This window comes from Contarinia nasturtii, unplaced genomic scaffold (assembly GCF_009176525.2).
Source record: "Contarinia nasturtii isolate CC-2019 unplaced genomic scaffold, AAFC_CNas_1.1 Cnas_scaffold_695, whole genome shotgun sequence".
NCBI lineage: Eukaryota > Metazoa > Arthropoda > Insecta > Diptera > Cecidomyiidae > Contarinia > Contarinia nasturtii.
Window position 1 is genome coordinate 10254796 of NW_022198046.1, and position 19693 is coordinate 10274488.

The 19693-nt window shown below is 35.0% G+C and overlaps 6 protein-coding genes across 7 annotated transcripts; 5 read left to right on the plus strand and 1 right to left on the minus strand.

The window, feature by feature from the left end:
* The first annotated feature begins 122 nt into the window (after positions 1-122).
* On the plus strand, positions 123-2090 carry LOC116341418 (zinc finger protein OZF-like). The gene is made up of 7 exons (XM_031768505.1): positions 123-537; positions 617-903; positions 972-1248; positions 1310-1574; positions 1642-1728; positions 1816-1910; positions 1974-2090. The coding sequence occupies exons 1-7, from the start codon at positions 208-210 to the stop codon at positions 2067-2069; spliced, it is 1437 nt and encodes a 478-aa protein (XP_031624365.1). The 5' UTR covers positions 123-207; the 3' UTR covers positions 2070-2090.
* A 98-nt stretch (positions 2091-2188) lies between these two features.
* LOC116341419 (lipoamide acyltransferase component of branched-chain alpha-keto acid dehydrogenase complex, mitochondrial) lies at positions 2189-4125 on the plus strand. 2 transcript variants are annotated; one of them, XM_031768507.1, is made up of 2 exons: positions 2189-2301; positions 2590-4125. In XM_031768507.1, exon 2 carries the CDS (start codon positions 2643-2645, stop codon positions 3954-3956), a length of 1314 nt encoding a protein of 437 aa, XP_031624367.1. In that variant the 5' UTR covers positions 2189-2301; positions 2590-2642; the 3' UTR covers positions 3957-4125. The 2 variants fall into 2 exon arrangements, with proteins under 2 accessions (XP_031624367.1, XP_031624366.1); XM_031768506.1 differs by lacking the exon at positions 2189-2301 and having other exon boundaries at positions 2427-4125.
* Positions 4126-4624: 499 nt separating this feature from the next.
* Positions 4625-6635, plus strand: LOC116341085 (SPRY domain-containing SOCS box protein 3-like). The gene is made up of 4 exons (XM_031767948.1): positions 4625-5552; positions 5615-5729; positions 5812-5911; positions 5981-6635. The coding sequence occupies exons 1-4, from the start codon at positions 5405-5407 to the stop codon at positions 6353-6355; spliced, it is 738 nt and encodes a 245-aa protein (XP_031623808.1). The 5' UTR covers positions 4625-5404; the 3' UTR covers positions 6356-6635.
* Positions 6636-7676: 1041 nt separating this feature from the next.
* On the plus strand, positions 7677-11829 carry LOC116340791 (SPRY domain-containing SOCS box protein 3-like). The gene is made up of 4 exons (XM_031767450.1): positions 7677-9781; positions 9931-10045; positions 10128-10227; positions 10297-11829. The coding sequence occupies exons 1-4, from the start codon at positions 9634-9636 to the stop codon at positions 10696-10698; spliced, it is 765 nt and encodes a 254-aa protein (XP_031623310.1). The 5' UTR covers positions 7677-9633; the 3' UTR covers positions 10699-11829.
* A 75-nt stretch (positions 11830-11904) lies between these two features.
* LOC116340728 (eukaryotic translation initiation factor 3 subunit H) lies at positions 11905-13607 on the minus strand. Its single transcript, XM_031767364.1, has 3 exons — positions 13471-13607; positions 12479-13159; positions 11905-12398 (listed from the first exon to the last, which is right to left on the minus strand). Exons 1-3 carry the CDS (start codon positions 13552-13554, stop codon positions 12141-12143), a joined length of 1023 nt encoding a protein of 340 aa, XP_031623224.1. The 5' UTR covers positions 13555-13607; the 3' UTR covers positions 11905-12140.
* An 867-nt stretch (positions 13608-14474) lies between these two features.
* LOC116340964 (isoleucine--tRNA ligase, cytoplasmic) lies at positions 14475-19238 on the plus strand. Its single transcript, XM_031767749.1, has 5 exons — positions 14475-14576; positions 14692-14930; positions 15169-15476; positions 15552-16523; positions 16584-19238. Exons 2-5 carry the CDS (start codon positions 14734-14736, stop codon positions 18944-18946), a joined length of 3840 nt encoding a protein of 1279 aa, XP_031623609.1. The 5' UTR covers positions 14475-14576; positions 14692-14733; the 3' UTR covers positions 18947-19238.
* Positions 19239-19693: the final 455 nt, after the last annotated feature.

A 19693-nucleotide genomic window follows, 5' to 3' on the forward strand; every position in this document is an offset into this window, starting at 1 on the left:
TAAACAAAGTATATGCGTGACAGCCTCCTGACAGAACAATGTGTCAATGTGTCTAGTTTGAAAACGAAATCTATTACATTTTTATTCAATCTCTCTATGCGTGAATGTCAGTTTGACAGCTTTCGAGATTGACTGTGTTTATGTACCAATGTAATCATAAATTTAAACTGTTCACACAAATAAAAATCATTGCCATTGAAAAAAAAAATGAGTACATCCCTGAAATTGTATCAAACACCAACCGAAGTGATTCGTCAGAATCGAAAAACATTTTATTCTGTACAAAAATTTAGCGATGAATCTATGTCACAATGGTTATGGCGAATCAGAGAGTATATGGTTGATTGTGAATTTGGTGCCGTCGCCGAATTTATTCTGATTGATAAATTCATTTGTGAGCTCACACTGGACGATGCTGATAGACTAAAGAACTGTAATTTATGGTCGTTGAAGCAATTGGAAGAGGCTGTTCAGCACAACGATTTTAGTGAAGAAAACACAAAACCAAACGAAATCTTAGACATCAAATTAGATATTGTGAGCATGAAAATTTAAGTTTTTTAATCTTTTTTTTTGTTGGTATAATTCACATTACAATGATTTTATTTGTATTCAGGATCATGATGTTTCATTTGTTGGCACAAACCTCAGTAGCAGCAGCGATTCTGAGGATAATATACGTCTTGCCGACATAAAACGAGAGATTAAGACTGAAAAAGAGAATAAGAACCAGAATCCGTTGAACGACAAAAAGGGAAAAAAGAAACCAATATCCAAATCAAGATCAATCAAGAAATCACCAGAAATCAAAGGATTTGTAATTGACGAAGCAAATCGATTTCATTGTTTGGATTGTGGGAAAAAGTTCACACAAAAAGCATCATACGTTCAACACTCTAGACTGTAAGCAAAAAAAAAATCTACACTTGAATTAACTGTAATATAATTTTCAACGAATTTATCTGACACAGACATACCGGTGAAAATCTTCTCTCATGCACGATATGCAATAAATTATTTCTAAAACCGAGTCATTTGAAAGGACATTTCAAACGTCACGAACGTGAGAGTAATGTGATTGGTAAAACGTTCGAATGTCATCTCTGCAAACACCAATTTTTGGCCATGAATGGACTGAGAGTTCACATGAATGTGAAACATGTCACCGGCGTGAAAAATGCATTCCAATGCGAACATTGCAATGAAGTATTCGTAAATCAAACAGTATTGGACGATCATCTTCGATCGGTATGGTATATGCTAAATTTCAATTTTTCGTTAAATAAACTGATTTTTAAATGTGAAACAGGAACATCAAATGAAGGTGACTCACAAATGTCCGCATTGTAATAAGGCGTTTGACCAACTATCAAATATGAAAGAGCATTTGACAGTACATTCGGAAGCAAAGCCTTTTATGTGTGAGGTGTGTGGCAATGCATTCAAAACAAAGAAGCAACTTCATCTTCATATGACCCGGCACACAAATGAAAGACGATATAAATGCGGTGAATGTGGTCTTATGCTCAAATCTCGATCAAACTATAAAAACCATATGAGACAACACACTGGCGGTATGTTTTTTTTTTCAAATATATTTCCATTTACAAATTATTAATCAATTGACTTCTTCATTAATAGAACGACCCTTTGCATGTACATTTACGCATTGTGAAAAAACCTTTGTTCAACGTGCAAATTATCTCAAACATTTGCGATGGCATACTGGTGAATAGAAGACATTTTTCCATATTAAATGATTAGAGTTTAAATCAATTTGTGATTAATCTTATTATTTTCGTTGTTATATTGAAGGTATCAAACCACATGGATGCACCTACTGTGAGAAAAGATTCCCGACCGCTTATGATATGAAATTGCACATGAATTCCATACATACTGGATATAAGGTTGGTAAAATATCGATTTGCTATCTGCCGAGACTAAAATCGTTTTTTTTTTTTAAATTCAAGCCATTTTGCTGTGAAATCTGTGGCAATGTGTTCGCCCAGCCAAGTACACTGCGAGTTCATAGGTTACGAGTACACAAACAAACGTCACAGAATTGATAACGAGTCAAACATTCTTCAAATCAGTATTCCAATAAAAAAAATATTCTTAACGTTTAATAGTCTAAAAAGTGTTTACGTCTCGTGAAGTTTAGTATTTATTTTTACACATATTGGTATGTGTAAACTTTGTATGATTTCCACACATGTGCACGTCATTGATAACACTGAACAACAACATTGAACACACAGAGAAAATGGATGAAAAGAAACAGGCGCTAGCAGCTTATGTGTAAGTATGCTAAGACAAGGAGAGAAAAACGTAAATAAAGTGACGAAAACAGATACACGCATACCAACACCATTGCAAATTTTGCTCTGTCATCGTAGTCATTTGACATTTTACTGATATGCGTGATTTTTGTGAAAAACATCAAACTCGAAAAACACATTGCTGTTACAGTTCACATTTTTTTCCGTAAAAACTGAATGTGACTATTTTAGTGTATTAAAATTTGAATAAGTTTCCTTTACAAAAAAAAATAATCATCCATAAAAATGGCATTTCGAATAATTTCAGGAAAAAGGCAAATCTTTGCATTGGCCAATTTGTCTCGTTCAAATCAAAACCAAATGAATGGATCGTTAAATCGTCGCAATGTCTGTACATCGATGTCCCTGTGGAAACGTGTCGCCTTCAATTTGAGTGATATTGGCGAGGGAATACGTGAGGTTGTTGTTAAAGAATGGTTCGTTAAAGAAGGAGATGTTGTTGAACAATTTGATAATTTATGTGAAGTACAAAGTGATAAGGCATCGGTAACAATAACCAGTCGATATGATGGAAAAATCTTGAAACTGTATCATGATATTGATGAAATTGCTTTGGTTGGCAAACCATTAATTGATTTCGATGTAACAGACGATGCAAACACCAATGAAGATGTGGACAAAACTGAAAGGATTATCGCCAAAGAGAAAGTACAAAACAAAAAAATTGACATTAAATCAGTGAATCCAGAGAAAATCCCAACCACACCAGCCGTTCGTCGTATTGCCAACGAAAACAATGTGAATTTGGCTGAAATAAAGGCAAGCGGACCAAACGGACGCATTTTAAAAAGTGATATTATGGAGTTCTTGGGTATCATACCACCAACTAACGATAGCAATCGATCAAAACCATTGGTAGAAAAACCAAAGAACGTTCAATCACCAATTGCGACAGAACCAATGCACAGTACAATAGGTAATCGTGTGGAAAAGTTAAAGGATGTACGAAAAGTGATGTTCAAATCAATGACATCTGCATTGAAAATTCCACATTTTACCTACAGCGATGAAGTAAATGTCACCGATTTGATCGAACTACGCAATAGTTTAAAGGCGGAGGCCGAATCGATCGGTGTGAAATTAACATTTATGCCATTCTTCATAAAAGCCGCATCGTTGGCACTTGCGAAATTTCCAATTTTAAACAGTAGCATCGACGAAGAGAATGAATCGATCATCTATAAATCAGCCCATAATATAAGCATTGCCATGGCCACACAAAGCGGTCTAGTTGTACCAAATGTTAAGAATTGCGAACAAAAAACCATTTTACAAATTGCACGAGATTTTAATAATTTATTGGAACGAGGACGTAGTGGAAAATTGACACCGCCTGATTTTCAAAATGGCACATTTTCGTTGTCAAACATTGGGGTTGTGGGTGGCACGTACACAAAACCTGTGATCACGCCGCCTCAAGTGGCGATCGGTGCGATTGGAACCACACATATTGTCCCACGTTTTGTTGGTGACAGTGATAAAATACAGCGCGCTCATTTGATCTATGTCAGCTGGTCGGCCGACCATAGAATTGTTGATGGAGTCTCCATGGCTGGATTTTCAAACGAATGGAAACGATATCTCGAAAATCCAAATCGATTTGTATTACAGTAGATGCGAATTGAGTTTTGGATTTACACGACTTTTCTGTTACGCTATTGCTACTACTACCTTTCTTATTTTTCATTTACTATGTTACAATCTATTCACCTCAACTTTTATTATCGGCTGAAGATGTTTTTTTTTAATGAATAAATGCATTTTTTGAGTTCAAAATTATAAATAGATCGAGTTTTTATGTAACAAAATAATGTCAAAGTTTTCAATTATTTATTCGAATCCAAGAAAAAAGGAGTTACAAATTTCAAAAATAAATTCGAGGTAACAATGTACATGGTAAATTAATAATTTATGCCAATTTATACACGAGCAACTTTGAAACATTTTAACATAAATAATTGGCAAGCACACATCACTTTAATTAAGTCAATGTGTTTTTTATGTATACGCGTTCATGCACCACTCCGAGCAGAAGCAGACAATACTTGTTTTCTATTTCGAGTATTTGGAATGTATAATATTCTAATGCTATATAAACTAGGGTTCGATTGCTCAGAAAACGAAATTTCAAATGGGGGATTTAGCGTTTTGGATACATGTAGAAATATAGTCCTATGAACCGGTACAGAACAAAAAAAAACAACTATTGAATGTCAACGGCCAAGCAAGAAAGAGACGAACAATATGTTGTATTCGATAAAAAACCATTAGTGTATTATCTCTATATCTTTATTTATTTATTTCTTTTTGTTGGTTTTGATTGTACGAATGCTATTGTTATCTATGTGTATTTTGTTATCGTAGAGTGAACAAAAAATGAAACTATGCAGAATAGACTATCTAACACCAAAAAGAGGGTGGCTGATACAAAAACACGCATACTCACATTGCATATATACGGCCACATATTTTGGAACGTGCCGGTGTCTTTGTGTGTATTAGTAATATAATGGCATCGGCTCACTTGTCAACATCTAAACGAAAATAATGCGTTTTGATGGAAATGGAAAATCATTCTTGTTTTGGATGCGCAGAAATTTACAACGCGACCGAGAAAAACGCAGCCATTTTCTCTTCTCTGAATAAAAATATAAACAAAACATTTGACGAAATTAAGGCAGGTTTTATTATTTTGTCATTTAATAGGACATTTCTATGTTTAATGACAAGGCCAAGGAAATCTTAATTAAAATACGTATTTATGTGGAATATATTTGAAATGTATTAAAACATGTGTGATTTATACGGCTGATACAGTGAATGATATATTTTCTGTGATTTAAAAACTATCGGACTATCTTGAGGAAATCCATTTTGCATATTACTTATTTTAAATCGGATTTCGTGAGAAAAGTGTTTGACTTTGCGTACGGAAATTGGCAGCGACAACAAGACGCATTAGTATTGAGTTACTGCAGAAACCGCAAAAACAATTGCATTTCCCATTTTCACCTACATTTTACGATAAGGAAATATATAAGAAACAAGTAGCCACAGCAAATATGTCTCCAAGCCTAGCTTCAAGTACTCATGCAACACGTATGAAACCTACTAATCTAAAGGCCAGTCTTCTTCAATACGATGCCAATTGGGTGTGGAGTAAACGACATCGGTCACATGAAGTCATTCTATCCGAATCATATCGCAAAGGTGAATATAGTACCAATTTGCTTCTTCATTTTACATAAATTTTTTCTTCCTATTTTCATTAGTATATTTTCATCCAAATTGGAGTAAGGGAACGGCTGGTGTGCGTGGTACACATGCGATAAACAGTTGCCGTCATTATTGGGAAATTCATGTGTCGCATCGAGTTTTTGGTACAAGGTAGTCATACCTCTTTAAATTTCTCCTTTCGTATACCATTTAAATTTCATAAAATACATTTAAATGAATGTTAACATTCCAGTATGATGTTTGGAGTTGGTACGGCTAACGTACGATTGAACGCAAATATGTTTGTAAATATGTTGGGCGAAGATGAGAACGGCTGGGGATTGAGCCATAAAGTGAGTCACTCTAAAGTACAAAAAAATCATAAAATACATTGTCATAATACATATTTAAACGGATTTTAGGGTTTGGTGTGGCATGGTGGGTTCACGTATAAGTTTTCTGAACCATTTATTGAAAACGAAGCGACCGTAATTGGTATATATTTTGATGGTTTAAATGGAACGCTAACTTATTACAAAGATGGACGATGTTTGGGTGTTGCGTTCCATGATTTGAACAAAATTGGAGAACCATTGTATCCGATTGTGATATCGACATCAGCCAAAACGGAAATGGTTTTAACCGAGACGCGACGTGATTTTCCCAGTTTGAAAGATCGATGCCGTGGAGAAATTCTGAAACACATCAAACAAAAATCCAATCTGGAAAATTTGGGACTCAAGAACCATGAAGTTGTGAATTATTTGTTGGATGAATTTTATGAGCCTCAACCTTGAACCTTTCGTTTATGAGAATCCTCCGAAAATGTCTATATTTTAAAAAGTTCTTACCTCAACAAATTTATCGATTTATATTTTTATTGATTGAATTAATTTATCGTAGCTCGTGTAAAATACGATGAATTTTATATTTTATATCCGTCGATTGACCAAGAAATTATACAACCCAAAAATCTAGTCATAAAAAGATTGATTTCGATAGTTAGTGATCTGAATAAGACTTACATGAGTATTATATTTTATGCAATAGTAAAATAAATAGTACAAACAAAACTAGCCGCACTTATAAATAAATCAAGTTTTTATACAACAGAACAATGTTCCAGTTTTTTTTGTGATTTTCAGCCAGGAATAAAGGACAAGCAGTAATAAACTTCCGCGAGGTAACACAGAAAATTGTAAATAAAAAATGTATGCTCAACACTCGAGCAAGTTTGAAACATTTTAACATAAATAATTAGAAAGCGCACACTATGAACGTAATCGTAGAGCGGTAAAGTAATACACAAATGTATAATAATAAAAATTGCAACTCTGTTGTTAGTTTAATTAAGGAAATGCGCTTGATATGTATACGCGTTCGTTCAGCGCTCCGGCCAGAACCAAGTAGTCATTGTTTTTTTTTCTATTTCAAGTGTTTATAATGGATAAAATTCGAATGCAATTTAAACTAGGGCTCTGGTTCGATTACCGAGCCATCGAAGTTGGGGGGTGAATTTTTTGAATTCACTATGATGTATAGGAACAAAGTCGGTGTTGTTTATGTCCAATGACTATGAATCAGCTTAAAATGGAAAAAGAAAGGTTTATGATGTTCAAATGTTTACGGCAACAGTTGAACTAGAAGCCAGAGACGAAAAGTATTAGTTCTGTTGTTTCAGATAATACTATTTTGGCAGGCGTTAAGTAGATACCAAACAATATGAATATTCATTCCATCATTCAATGCTAGACAAAAAGTGGAAAGACGTGAATATAAGCCTTCATAACGCTATTTTCATATTTTTCGTCTGGTTTTAGTTGATTTTTGTGCGAACGCTGTTGTTTTCGTCGTTATCTATATGTACTTTGCTGTCGTACAGTGAACACAAATATTGAAATCATTCAGCATATAACACCGAAAAGAGGGTGGCCGATACGCATACTCACACAACCGCACACACATATTCGTACGACCGTATATTTCGGAATATACAGAAGTCTCTGTGTGTATCAGTAAATGATATGGTATCGGCTCACTCAGCGGCAGCAAAATAATGCGTTTCGATGGAAGTGCATTTGAAAGTGGAAAATCATTCTGATTCTGGTTGCGCACAAAATCACATCGCGACCAAGGAAAACGCAGCCATTTTTCCTCACACAGAACAAAAAATAAGTATCAAAGCATCAAATAAAATTATAATAAGTGATAAAAAAAGTTAAACGATAAAATAGACTTGTGAAAGTTTCCACATAGTAGAAATACACTTTAAAAAATAGAAAAGTGAACGAATAAAATGTAAGCAAGATACCATTAGTTCAGTTGATGACGACGACAGAATCGATAATGCTTAGACAAAATAAAGCGAAAAAAAAATCAACGCATGACTAAGTGCTGTCTATTGCTCTGCAAGGGACCTCAATCGAAATCCATATTTGTTCTGAAAATAGAAAGAAAAAATTTAAAGACAGTGAATAAAGTTTCAGCACAATAAAATTGTTGCTTAAATGACTCTGATAATAGTGTTATTGTTTTTCAAGTCACTTTGTTTGTATCTACAGTCAATTGTTTTATTTTGCTACGAAAAGTTTTTGAATCCAAAGCAACGATACGGCGGTGGTGGTGGCGGCGGATCGTCATTATCAGGTAGTAATTATAATCAACGTCAGCGTTCAGGATATTCATTCTCAACTTCATCATCGAGTGCATTGAATAAGGCACGTGCAAGTGAACGGGAACAATTGCTGGAAAAAATTCGAGCACGAAAAAGGGCTGCCAAACAGCGAACATAAAACTGTATTGCCGCAAATCGATATTGAGAACAAAATCAAATGAAACGAAGCAAAAAAAGGCTGTACACTTCGACGCATTCAATTAAAAAAAAAGAAGACTTGCTAGAACAGTAGTTTCTATGGTATTCCATATCCAATTAATAGCTGAGCGAATAGCATTTGTGCGACAAGTAGAAAAACAAGAATAAATAAACATTTTTTTTCTTTTGTTTGGAATAAATGTTAACAAGACAGTTTCATGAAAGTAAAATTATCTGTGTAAGAGTTCAAATTATTGCCACCGAAATAAATTAAATTTTGATGAATCAACCGCAGGCAAAGAAAACGAATATTCGTTGAATCATATTTTTTGAAGCGCAAAACTCAATGGGGTGCACTGTGGTAATCAAATATTTTTGATGGATTCGTTCATAGAGTACTGGTAAATATACAGTGTTGCTTTATCGGGATCGAATCGAACGTCATGTGTACAACGTAATCACGCACAAACATAACTGAACAGTTTCCCATTTTCACTCATTGTGCGATTAGAATCGAAACGTTTCTGTATGCATGCGTGTGTGTGATCTCGCGTATTCTTGGTGTGTGTGAGTGTTTAAATTGAATGCGATTTCTTCAGCTCTAGCTTCAGCTATTCCGAAGCGGAGTTCGGCGACCCTTTTATTACCAAGGCAGTTGTTACATATGATTTTGCTGCTTCAACTCAAACAGAAAAGAACACTTCGTCGTCATTCTAGTGTGTTGCTGGAAATGATCAACTAAATAAGCAACCCCAATCGATTTTCTTCTCTATTCTACCACCACCAAATCTATTTGACTGTGTGTGCGTACATCATCACACACATAAATTTCGGAACACATTCACTTGCACCATTTTTACTTAGCTTGCAACATGATTGGATTTTGTCGTAAAATTATACGAAAACAACTATTTACAATTACTGTGGTCAAGACAATTTCGAAGATATATTGAATTACTGCTAGTCAAGAGAGAAAGGAAATAAACGTTAAGAAAATACCTCTCTGTATATGGGTCAGTACTGTGACTGGTTCTGTGATTGAGTAACTATTGGACTATCTTAAGGAAATCCATTCTGCATATTACTTATTTTTAATCGGATTTCACGAGGAAAGTGTTTGACTTTGCGTACGGAAATTGGTCGTGACAACGACACGCATTAGTATTGAGTTACTGCAGAAACCGCAAAAACAATTGCATTTCCAATTTTCACCTACATTTTACGAAAAGGAAAAAATATAGGAAACAAATAGCCACAGCAAATATGTCTCCAAAACGTCATTCAACCGCTCCGCACATTGAACATTTCAATCGAAAAAGCATTCATCACACACTTGAATACGATGACGATTGGGTGTGGAGTAAACGACATCGGTCACATGAAGTGGTGCTGACCAAACCATGTCGCAAAGGTGAATATTAGTAGTAAATTATTACTTTACAAAATTTCTATTTTTAAAAACAAAAAAATTTGCGATCACGTTGTTAGGAGTGTGTTGTCATGCAATTATTCTTCCGGTCTCGAATTCATGAGTAAATTTTTTACAACTTTTTTTTTCAGCGTATTTTCATCCAAACTGGAGTAAGGGAACAGCTGGTGTGCGTGGTACACATGCGATAAACAGTTGTCGCCATTATTGGGAAATTCATGTGTCGCATCGAGTTTTTGGCACGAGGTATAACTATTCCCATTTTTTATTTTCTGTTGTATTTCTTCAAAATTCATAAAATACATTTAAATGAATGTTAACATTCCAGTATGATGTTTGGAGTTGGTACGGAGGACGCACGATTGCATGCAAATAAATTTGAAAATATGTTGGGCGAAGATGAGAACGGCTGGGGATTGAGCCATAAAGTGAGTCACTCTAAAGTACAAAAAAATCATAAAATACATTGTCATAATACATATTTAAACGAATTTTAGGGTTTGGTGTGGCATGGTGGGATCGCGTATAGATTTACCGAACAATTCAATGAAAACGAAGCGACCGTAATTGGTATATATTTTGATGGTTTAAATGGAACGCTAACTTATTACAAAGATGGACGATGTTTGGGTGTTGCGTTTCGTGGTTTGAACAAAGTTGAAAAACCATTGTATCCGATTATAATATCGACAGCAGCCAAAACGGAAATGGTTGTAAGCGAGACGCGACGTGATTTTCCCAGTTTGCAGGATCGATGTCGTGCCGAAATTCTGAAACACATCAAACAAAAATCCGAGCTAGACAAATTAGAATTACCCACTGTCATCGTCAGTTATTTATCGAGCGTGTTTTTTGAACCACAATCACTTACACCCGTCGATAATTATGATCGCCCGTAAATTATATACATATTGAAACGTTCTCATTTCATTCATACATTTTTTTTAACGAATTATTCCATTTCTGATAGTTTCTTTTACACTGTGTTACATTATTTAATTTAAAGTGTAAACAGCCGACGGTGGATAGTTAACCAAGAGATTATATACGAGCTAAAGCCATAATAGAATCGTTTTACTTAAGTAAAATTAAAATGAGTATAAATTAAACCCGAAATAAAAAAAAGGACTAATGTGATTGTGTATGTTTTACGATGAATAATAGTATTCACACTTAGAATGTCAATGTTTCGAACACACTTTAGCTAATATAATTGAATGTATTTTGTAACAGATTGTACGGAGTGCACAATAGTTTAGGAGAAAGAATTGCACAAAAAATTCGAATGTCTTTTGGTTACACAAATCGTTATCTACGATTCGACGTGGATTCAATCGATCGATGCCATATAGCATAGCAGTATTATTATTTTTTGGAACGAACTAAAAACAACAAACAATTGAAATTTTACCTATTTTTATGCATTCTTATGAAGTATTCAAAGAATATAATCTAGTCAATTTTTTTCTTGTCGGAGTGAAATTAAAACAATAACTTATTTTTGGTAATGTAATTTGAAAATCTAGTCAAAAAAAAACACATGACATTTTCCGTAAATGAAAAATTCGGTAAATTTTTTTTTTAATTGGGCCAACATTGTGCAATAACAGGAAAATAGAAAATATTTCTTTTCAAAATGAATGTTTAACTGTGAACATTTTTTTATGTAATAGATGTCATCATCGAAATGATGCATTTACAAATAGCGAACAATTTGTTATAGTACATAGATATCCAATGGAAAATAAGATGCTTATAAAATATTGTCGAATGTGTCATGTTAAGAACATTTCAGGAATTAACCTAGGGTGAATCAGAAAAGAAAAATGGAACTAGCCCATCTAAACGTCATTACTATTGATGTCGTCAATGTATTTAAACATTTTATTCTAGTCATTTAAGTAATTTTTAATAATCGAAACCAATGAAACGTTCGATTGTAAACAAATGAAATTTCATACAAACTGATTTTTTTCTAGTGTAAAATTGTGTTGTTTCATTCCATTTTACTTTTAAGAGCGAAAAAAAAACGAAACAAAAGAAAATCGATAAAATTTGAGAGAAAAAAACATCCACGTAAAACGTATAAATTAAAACAAAGACTGTGTGGTTCCATTTAAATACTTTTATTTTATTAAAAGAATTCTGAAAGAAATGTATAAACATTTGCAAACGTTTCTTTCACTTTATGTTTGATGGATATATTTTAATTAGCGTGACATGCAATTGTCGGTTGTTTTGCTGTTTTTTTTTTACTTCACTCGCGCATTAAATGTTTGTTTTTTCTTATTCGCAATTTTAGATTAATTCAATTTGTGTACAGGCCAAACAAATATCCAATTTAATTATTTTGTGGTTGAGTTTTAGCGCTTTGCAGTGATTGCGTCATGTACACTTTGGCTAACGATTGTGAACAGAATTGGGAAATGTGTTGAGCGTAAGTATTGATTTGTCCGGAAACAATCATCGAATTCAATCGCGATGGAACTGGCAATGGTCTGAATGTTTTCAAAACTTCTTCATCTGGAACTGGTGCTTCGCCCTTAGCAATACGTGAATTGTTCTCTTGTTGATTCTTAGCCAATACACGAGTTTTATCCTGTTTGAAAATTCGGAAAAAATTTATTAATTTCATTCAATATAAAAGAAAAAGTAGAGAAACAAAAGTTATTTCCTCACCATATCTTGACGAATAACTGCTTGTTGATACTTGTTAAATTTGGTGGCTTCTTGGTTAAGTTCATCGACGCGTTCCATCAACGAGCGTAAATGGTTCTCCAGAACAGATGCTGTGCCCAAATCCAAGAAATGTGTACCAGACTCTTCTGGAATTAATTCGCCCAATTCGGACATCATAATATTCGTCAATGGTGAATTCTTGATGTAAATTGGCACTTCAACGAACAATTTTTCGTAGCTTATTTTCAAATTCTTGAGAGCTTCGGCAGTAAAATCACCATCTTTATACATAGCAATTGCTTGTGGTGTTAAACGATATGCTTTCAATGTGAGAAAACCGCGGGCCGATTTTTGTGTATCATAAATGACAACGACCGATTCCTCAATGCTGGTTTGATAGTGGTATTGCGATTCGAGCAATGGCAACGATAAAAAGTTACCAACATCGGCACTTTGATACCATCCAACATGAAAATGATCAACATTAACACGACGCAATCGACGCATCATTGCCAATTGATATTCTTCTTCGTCCATCGTTTCGTCGCCGGACTTTGGGAATGGAAAACAGTTCGTAATTTCCAATGTTTTACCGAATGCCAATCCAAGCAAAGCCCCTTGAGCCAAATCCATATTACTTTGTGACTCTTCATGGCAATGCTTTACCATTTTCATAACAGCCTAAAATTTACACATCCACACAAAAATTAAACATGAATAAATTTAGTTTTTGCATCGCAAACAATTGAAATGGCATGAAAAATGTGAAAAAAGATCGAAATTTTTTACATTTCCTAACCTTATTTTATTTTATTAATGATTTGACACAGAATTGTATTCGTGTGTGTGTATGTGTATGTGTGCGTGTAATGGTGACGAGTATAAGCGTGCAGCATGTTCGTCATTAGTGCCGACACACACAACTTTTCAATTCCAAATTTATCATCGATTTTTCACATTTTTACGCCAAACTTTAATAAATTCGTACTCACCAAACCATCACAATGCACGGATGCAATTGTATTATCCGATTCTTGTTGGCGTTGATTTTGATTTCGGCGATTTTTTCCAGACATTGTTTCACGACTTTATCACACTTGACAAATTAAATGAGAAGACACAACTATACTGTTGTATTGGGATGGTTCGCATGAAGTTGGCCACAAGGCTGACATCTTACTTTTGTAATGAAGTAATAGATTGCGAAACTATTACATTGAAATACATGAATGTTTTGACATATGATAATTTACGTAAAATCCACTTGTAAATAAATGAAACGTTATGAAAATAAATAGTTCTTTTTTATATGTATTACACAATTTAAACATAGAAGAGAAATTATATAAATTTTATCACCCGATATAACATCGGTTGAGACGGCGAAGAGGGCAACGAAGAATTTCATTTTGATTATTTTAAATTGTCACTTGTTACTTGCTGAAGAGCCAGTTGATACGTGATACCAACTTTTGACCTTTGATTGCCTTTTATGCACAATTTTCAAATAAAGTGTGGCAAGGAAGACATAATCGCATCATAAAAATGGACATTTAGACTTGTACCTCTTTTGGTTTTGAGTATTTGGCAACGGTTGGAACTAATGTTAATCAGTGTAAATAAAATAAGCTTATTTGCGTGTGAATCGCTCACTCTTTTGATCCATCACCATTACATTTTAATGTAAATTGAAAGAAAAAACAATTCAATGAATAATTAGCTAATCAACCGCATCTAAGAGTGATACCATGAACACCATATGGATGCGTATATTTGTTCACAGAGTCGACATTGTTTAACAACGGAGCGATTCTTTTGGATAAATTTCGTATCAGTTTTGTTATGTAACATATTTTTGAATTCATCAAAAGTTGAGATGTTTTTAAAACAAGAGAAAAACGAGTTATGTGTTATTTCAAAAAAGAATCATTCATTGCTAAATGGATGGGTTTAATGCCAGCAAAACCGAAATGCCAAAACATCTGTCAGCTATGACGAAGTGACAGCTCAACAATGTTAATATTGTTACTGTTACTGCCGACAATACACGTTTTTCTCTACTCATATTTCATCATCTCATTGTGCTGTAAAAGAGAATGTAAGTATAATCTTTCAATCTGTTTGTTTATGGTGATCTTGTGATGTCTGCAGCTTTACAAAATATTCAAATTAAAAAATCATTTGATTTTTTTTTCGTTTATTCAAATATTTAGAGTTGACGTTGATAAGTAGGTTATAAAACATACATGTGAAAAATGGCACCAAGCCCGGTTGAAGCGAATGTGCAAAGTGGTGTTCCGAAATTGAGTGCAGAAAATGGTTCATCCGATGGAGATTTGTATCGTGTTCCAGAGACAATTAATTTTCCTGCAGAAGAAGAGGAAACATTAAAATTTTGGGGCGACAATAAGGTGTTTGAAAAATGCCTTGAGCAATCGAAAGGAAAACCAAAGTAAGAACCAATTTATTCATTTTTTAAATTATAAAATGCAGTAATATTGAATGAGAAATATGCAATAGTAAAAGTGTCTGATGAAATATCGATTGCGTCTTGCACATCATGCCATTTAAAATAAATGTCATAATAAAAACATTTGTATTGATGATTCATCCATTTATCGCTAAATGACGATTACGATTGCACATTGCACAAAAACAAAAATTAAAGTCTCTCATTTTTTATACTAAAGCTATACTTTCTACGATGGGCCACCATTTGCAACTGGATTGCCACATTATGGTCATATTTTAGCTGGTACAATTAAAGATGTTGTTACACGGTATGCACATCAACAAGGCTATCACGTTGAACGACGATTCGGTTGGGATTGTCACGGTTTACCCGTTGAATATGAGATCGATAAAACGCTCAACATTCGTGGACCAGAAGACGTTGCCAAAATGGGAATTGCGGCATACAACAATGAATGCCGAAAAATTGTCATGCGTTATGCTAACGAATGGGAGCAAATTGTAAATCGAATGGGTCGATGGATTGGTGAGTGACATCTTCATTCTTTTACATTTTTTCTTCAATATTTTAGTCTAAATAAATCATTTGAAATTATTATAGATTTCCGTAAGGACTACAAAACGTTGTATCCATGGTTTATGGAATCAATTTGGTGGGTTTTCCATCAATTGTTTGCCAAAGGTTTGGTTTATCAAGGTGTAAAGGTGATGCCTTATTCAACTGCCTGTACTACCGCTTTGTCGAATTTCGAATCGGGTCAAAACTACAAAGATGTTGTTGATCCATTCGTTGTTGTTGGATTCCCGCTTCTTTCACCGAAATTCAAAGACGTTCAAATGCTTGCATGGACAACAACACCATGGACATTGCCATCGAATTTATCGCTTTGTGTGAATCCGGAAATGGTTTACCTTCACATCAAAATAAAGGACACCGGTGCCCAATACATCTTCTCCGAATCACGAGTTGGCACTGTATTCAGTGATGACAAATTATACGATATTGTAGCGAAATTGAATGGCAAACAATTGAAAGACGAAAAATACGAACCGTTATTTGATTATTTTGTCGAGTATTCGAAAAAAATGAATGCACATCGTGTATTATGCGATGGATATGTTACAGAAGATTCTGGTACTGGAGTTGTTCATCAAGCACCATACTTTGGAGAGGACGATTATCGTGTGTGCTTAATAAATGGTATCATACAAAAAGATAGTGAGATTATTTGTCCGGTCGATGAATCGGGCCGATTTGTTGATCCAGTTTCACATTTCAAAGGGCAATACGTTAAAGATGCCGACAAAAATATCATTGCACATTTAAAAGCAAGCGGTCGTTTGATTCAAAACGGTCAAGTTAAGCATAGTTATCCATACTGTTGGCGATCAGATACACCGCTTATCTACAAAGCCGTCCCATCGTGGTTCATTCGAGTTGAACAAATGTCACAACAATTGCTAAAGTGCTCTTCACAAACATACTGGGTGCCGGACTTTGTGAAGGAGAAGAGATTTGGCAACTGGTTGCGTGAAGCACGAGATTGGGCTGTCAGCAGAAATCGATACTGGGGTATGACTTTTTTATTTGATCGTTTAGCACAAGTTTTTGCATTATCAATTTATTTTTCAGGTACTCCGATTCCAATTTGGATGTCGGCCGATGGCGAGGAAATTGTTTGCATCGGTAGCATTGCAGAGCTACAACAATACAGTAAAACACCAATCACAGATTTACATCGTGAATCAATTGATGACATTGTAATTCCATCGAAGCGACCAGGTCAACCGCCATTACGTCGTATTACACAAGTATTTGATTGTTGGTTTGAATCCGGTTCTATGCCATTTGCGCAACAACATTTTCCATTCGAAAATGAGCAAGAATTCAAAAATTGCTTCCCAGCTGATTTCATTGCCGAAGGTATTGATCAGACGAGAGGATGGTTCTATACATTGCTTGTCATCTCAACGGCTCTATTCAATACGGCACCGTTTAAAAATCTCATTGCAAATGGTTTAGTTTTGGCAGCCGATGGCCAAAAAATGTCCAAACGTAAAAAGAACTATCCCGATCCAATGGAAGTAGTGCATAAATATGGTGCTGATGCTTTACGTTTGTATCTTATCAATTCACCAGTTGTACGAGCAGAAAATTTACGTTTCAAAGAGGAAGGTGTTCGCGATATAATCAAAGATGTATTTTTACCATGGTTCAATGCATATCGCTTCTTATTCCAAAATATTTATCGTTATGTTAAAGACGAACCAACTGCAAATAATCAATTTCAATTTGATGCAACGGTTGTGGCTGGCGCCACCAATATTATGGACGTATGGATTCGATCGTTCAAAGAATCGCTATTGGATTTCACCGCACGCGAAATGAAAGCATATCGTTTGTACACCGTTGTGCCACGTCTAACGAAATTCATTGACCAACTTACAAATTGGTATGTTCGTTTGAATCGTAGACGTATCAAGGGCGAAGAAGGTGTCAAAGATTGTGTTGCATCGTTGAATATTCTTTTCGATGTTCTGGATACAATGGTAAAAATGATGGCACCATTCACGCCTTACCTTTCAGAATACATGTATCAACGTTTGTCACGTTTGAATACATCCAGCAATTTGTCGTCAAAACCACCAGCATCACCGGCTGTGGCAAAGGGAAAAAAGAATTCAGGAGCTGCCACATCATCGACATTCAGTGGCAGTGTTCACTTGGAAATGATGCCGAAAGCAAATCGCGCATATATTCAAACAACCGTTGAAACGGCTGTAAATCGTATGCAAAATGTCATTGAATTGGGTCGAGTTTTGCGTGATCGCAAAACAATGCCAATTAAATATCCCGTACCAAGTGTTATTGTCATCCATAAAAATGAGCAATACCTTAAAGATGTTCAAGCACTCGAACCATTTATTTTGGGCGAATTGAATGCACGTCAGTTGGTCACATGCGCTGACAAAGGTGTATATGGCGTTAAATTACGCGCTGAACCCGATCACAAAACTTTGGGCTTAAGATTGAAAGGTGATTTCAAAAACGTTATGGCTGAAATTAAAAAACTAACCGACGATCAGATTCAAGCGGCTCTTGACCAGGGCTATTTTCAAGTTTTGCAACATCGTGTTGAATTAGAAGAAATTCGCATCATTTATGCATTGGATGAGAAAACAGACTCGAAATTTGAGGCACACAGTGACAACGATGTTTTGGTATTGATGGATTTGACACCGACCGAAGAATTACTATTCGAAGGTGTTGCACGTGAAATCATAAATCGTATTCAAAAATTGAAGAAAAAAGTACAATTAATCCCAACCGATCCGGTTATTGTATATTACGAAATATCGGATACCAACAGTGATTTAAGTAAAGTGGCCAAAACACATCAAGAATTTATTGAAGGAGTCATTAAATCACCGTTTTTGCCACTTGATGCGGCAAAAATAGCAAAAGAAGCGTCAACACGCAGTTTTATTGACGAGGAATGCGATGTTAAGGGGGTCACATTCAAAATAACCATTAGCATGGAAAAGAAAGCGGCCAATGCTGCTGCTGCTGCGAAAACTTCAACGAGTCCGGCAACAAAACCTGTGGCTCGTTGGCTGAATGTAGTCACAAAAATTCAACCCCGTTATTGCTCGTCCGGTGCCAGTAACCTTGGCACCGTTCTCATTGATGATCCCCATAAGAAACCATTAACTCTTCAGAAACTACAGCGCGAAATAGAGCAATTGTTCGGATTGTATCACATGAATTTGTTCTACACATGCAATGGAAAGCCGGTTGATTTATCGTCACCCATTGACACAGCCGAAAAATTCAACGGCGAAACTTTGTTCGTGTCCAACCAACCCGGATACGTGGAAAGCGATAAGAAACTATTAACCACAGCTAAAGTACCGTTTGTAAAATTTTCCAACGTAACGGTTGACGGATTGCCAAGAACGATTTTACTGGAGAATCCAAAGGGTGAACTTTTATAAGAACCGAAGATTCATAAAAACAATCAAAAGTTATTTAAAGATAAAATCAAATTATAAAGAAAATCGTTCTAAAATCGATTAACTTAAATCGCGATAGAAAAAAAAAACTGGCATTCAACATGGATTGATTATTTTCTGTTTGACATATATTCTTGATTTATTGATATAGAATTTCACAAAAGAAATCGTAATAAAATACGAAACAATTTCTGTACTTGGCAATAAAATTGCTCCCGCAAAGAATATTTTTTTCTTCAATAAAATATCGATTTGAGCAATAAAAAATCTTTCATTCATATTTCGTTATTCGACATCGAAATTCGTTTTTATTGTCATTTAGGTTTGCCAATGTCGTTTGCAGTTAATGTGTGAATTATTGGCATGGGATTTAATTCTTACTTGAAAATGGTAAGTTGTTGTCCTTGAATTCAAAACCTTTTTCCGCATCTAAATCATCGAACGGCAATTCACTGAGCGAGAATTGTTTTGGATTCGGTGCTACGATTCGAATGCGGAAATGAATGTCTGCATCGCAATGTTTCTATGTATCGCAATTGATATATGGTGCGATGATTTATTCACAGTGAAAGAAGGTGCAAAAAAAGAAGTAATTCATCCGAAGTACAAAGCCACCGATGTGCATTGTATAGCAAACAATGTGTGTGACTCATTCGACAGTGGCAAGTGGATGGGTATTTTGGGTGAGCATTAAGCATATAACAGCATATACACTACATGCAATGTAAA

Coding starts and splice junctions, on each gene's coding strand:
- LOC116340791 (XM_031767450.1), top strand. CDS start 9,634: ATGTCTCCAAAACGTCATTCAACCGCTCCGCACATTGAACATTTCAAT. Junction 10,046..10,127: donor CATCGAGTTTTTGGCACGAG/GTATAACTATTC, acceptor TTAACATTCCAG/TATGATGTTTGGAGTTGGTA. Junction 10,228..10,296: donor GCTGGGGATTGAGCCATAAA/GTGAGTCACTCT, acceptor AACGAATTTTAG/GGTTTGGTGTGGCATGGTGG.
- LOC116341419 (XM_031768506.1), top strand. CDS start 2,568: ATGGCATTTCGAATAATTTCAGGAAAAAGGCAAATCTTTGCATTGGCC.
- LOC116340964 (XM_031767749.1), top strand. CDS start 14,734: ATGGCACCAAGCCCGGTTGAAGCGAATGTGCAAAGTGGTGTTCCGAAA. Junction 14,931..15,168: donor CAATCGAAAGGAAAACCAAA/GTAAGAACCAAT, acceptor TTTATACTAAAG/CTATACTTTCTACGATGGGC. Junction 16,524..16,583: donor CAGCAGAAATCGATACTGGG/GTATGACTTTTT, acceptor TTTATTTTTCAG/GTACTCCGATTCCAATTTGG.
- LOC116340728 (XM_031767364.1), bottom strand. CDS start 13,554: ATGTCTGGAAAAAATCGCCGAAATCAAAATCAACGCCAACAAGAATCG. Junction 13,160..13,470: donor CCGTGCATTGTGATGGTTTG/GTGAGTACGAAT, acceptor TGTAAATTTTAG/GCTGTTATGAAAATGGTAAA. Junction 12,399..12,478: donor CAGTTATTCGTCAAGATATG/GTGAGGAAATAA, acceptor ATTTTCAAACAG/GATAAAACTCGTGTATTGGC.
- LOC116341418 (XM_031768505.1), top strand. CDS start 208: ATGAGTACATCCCTGAAATTGTATCAAACACCAACCGAAGTGATTCGT. Junction 1,249..1,309: donor TGGACGATCATCTTCGATCG/GTATGGTATATG, acceptor AATGTGAAACAG/GAACATCAAATGAAGGTGAC. Junction 1,911..1,973: donor CCATACATACTGGATATAAG/GTTGGTAAAATA, acceptor TTTAAATTCAAG/CCATTTTGCTGTGAAATCTG.
- LOC116341085 (XM_031767948.1), top strand. CDS start 5,405: ATGTCTCCAAGCCTAGCTTCAAGTACTCATGCAACACGTATGAAACCT. Junction 5,553..5,614: donor ATCCGAATCATATCGCAAAG/GTGAATATAGTA, acceptor TATTTTCATTAG/TATATTTTCATCCAAATTGG. Junction 5,912..5,980: donor GCTGGGGATTGAGCCATAAA/GTGAGTCACTCT, acceptor AACGGATTTTAG/GGTTTGGTGTGGCATGGTGG.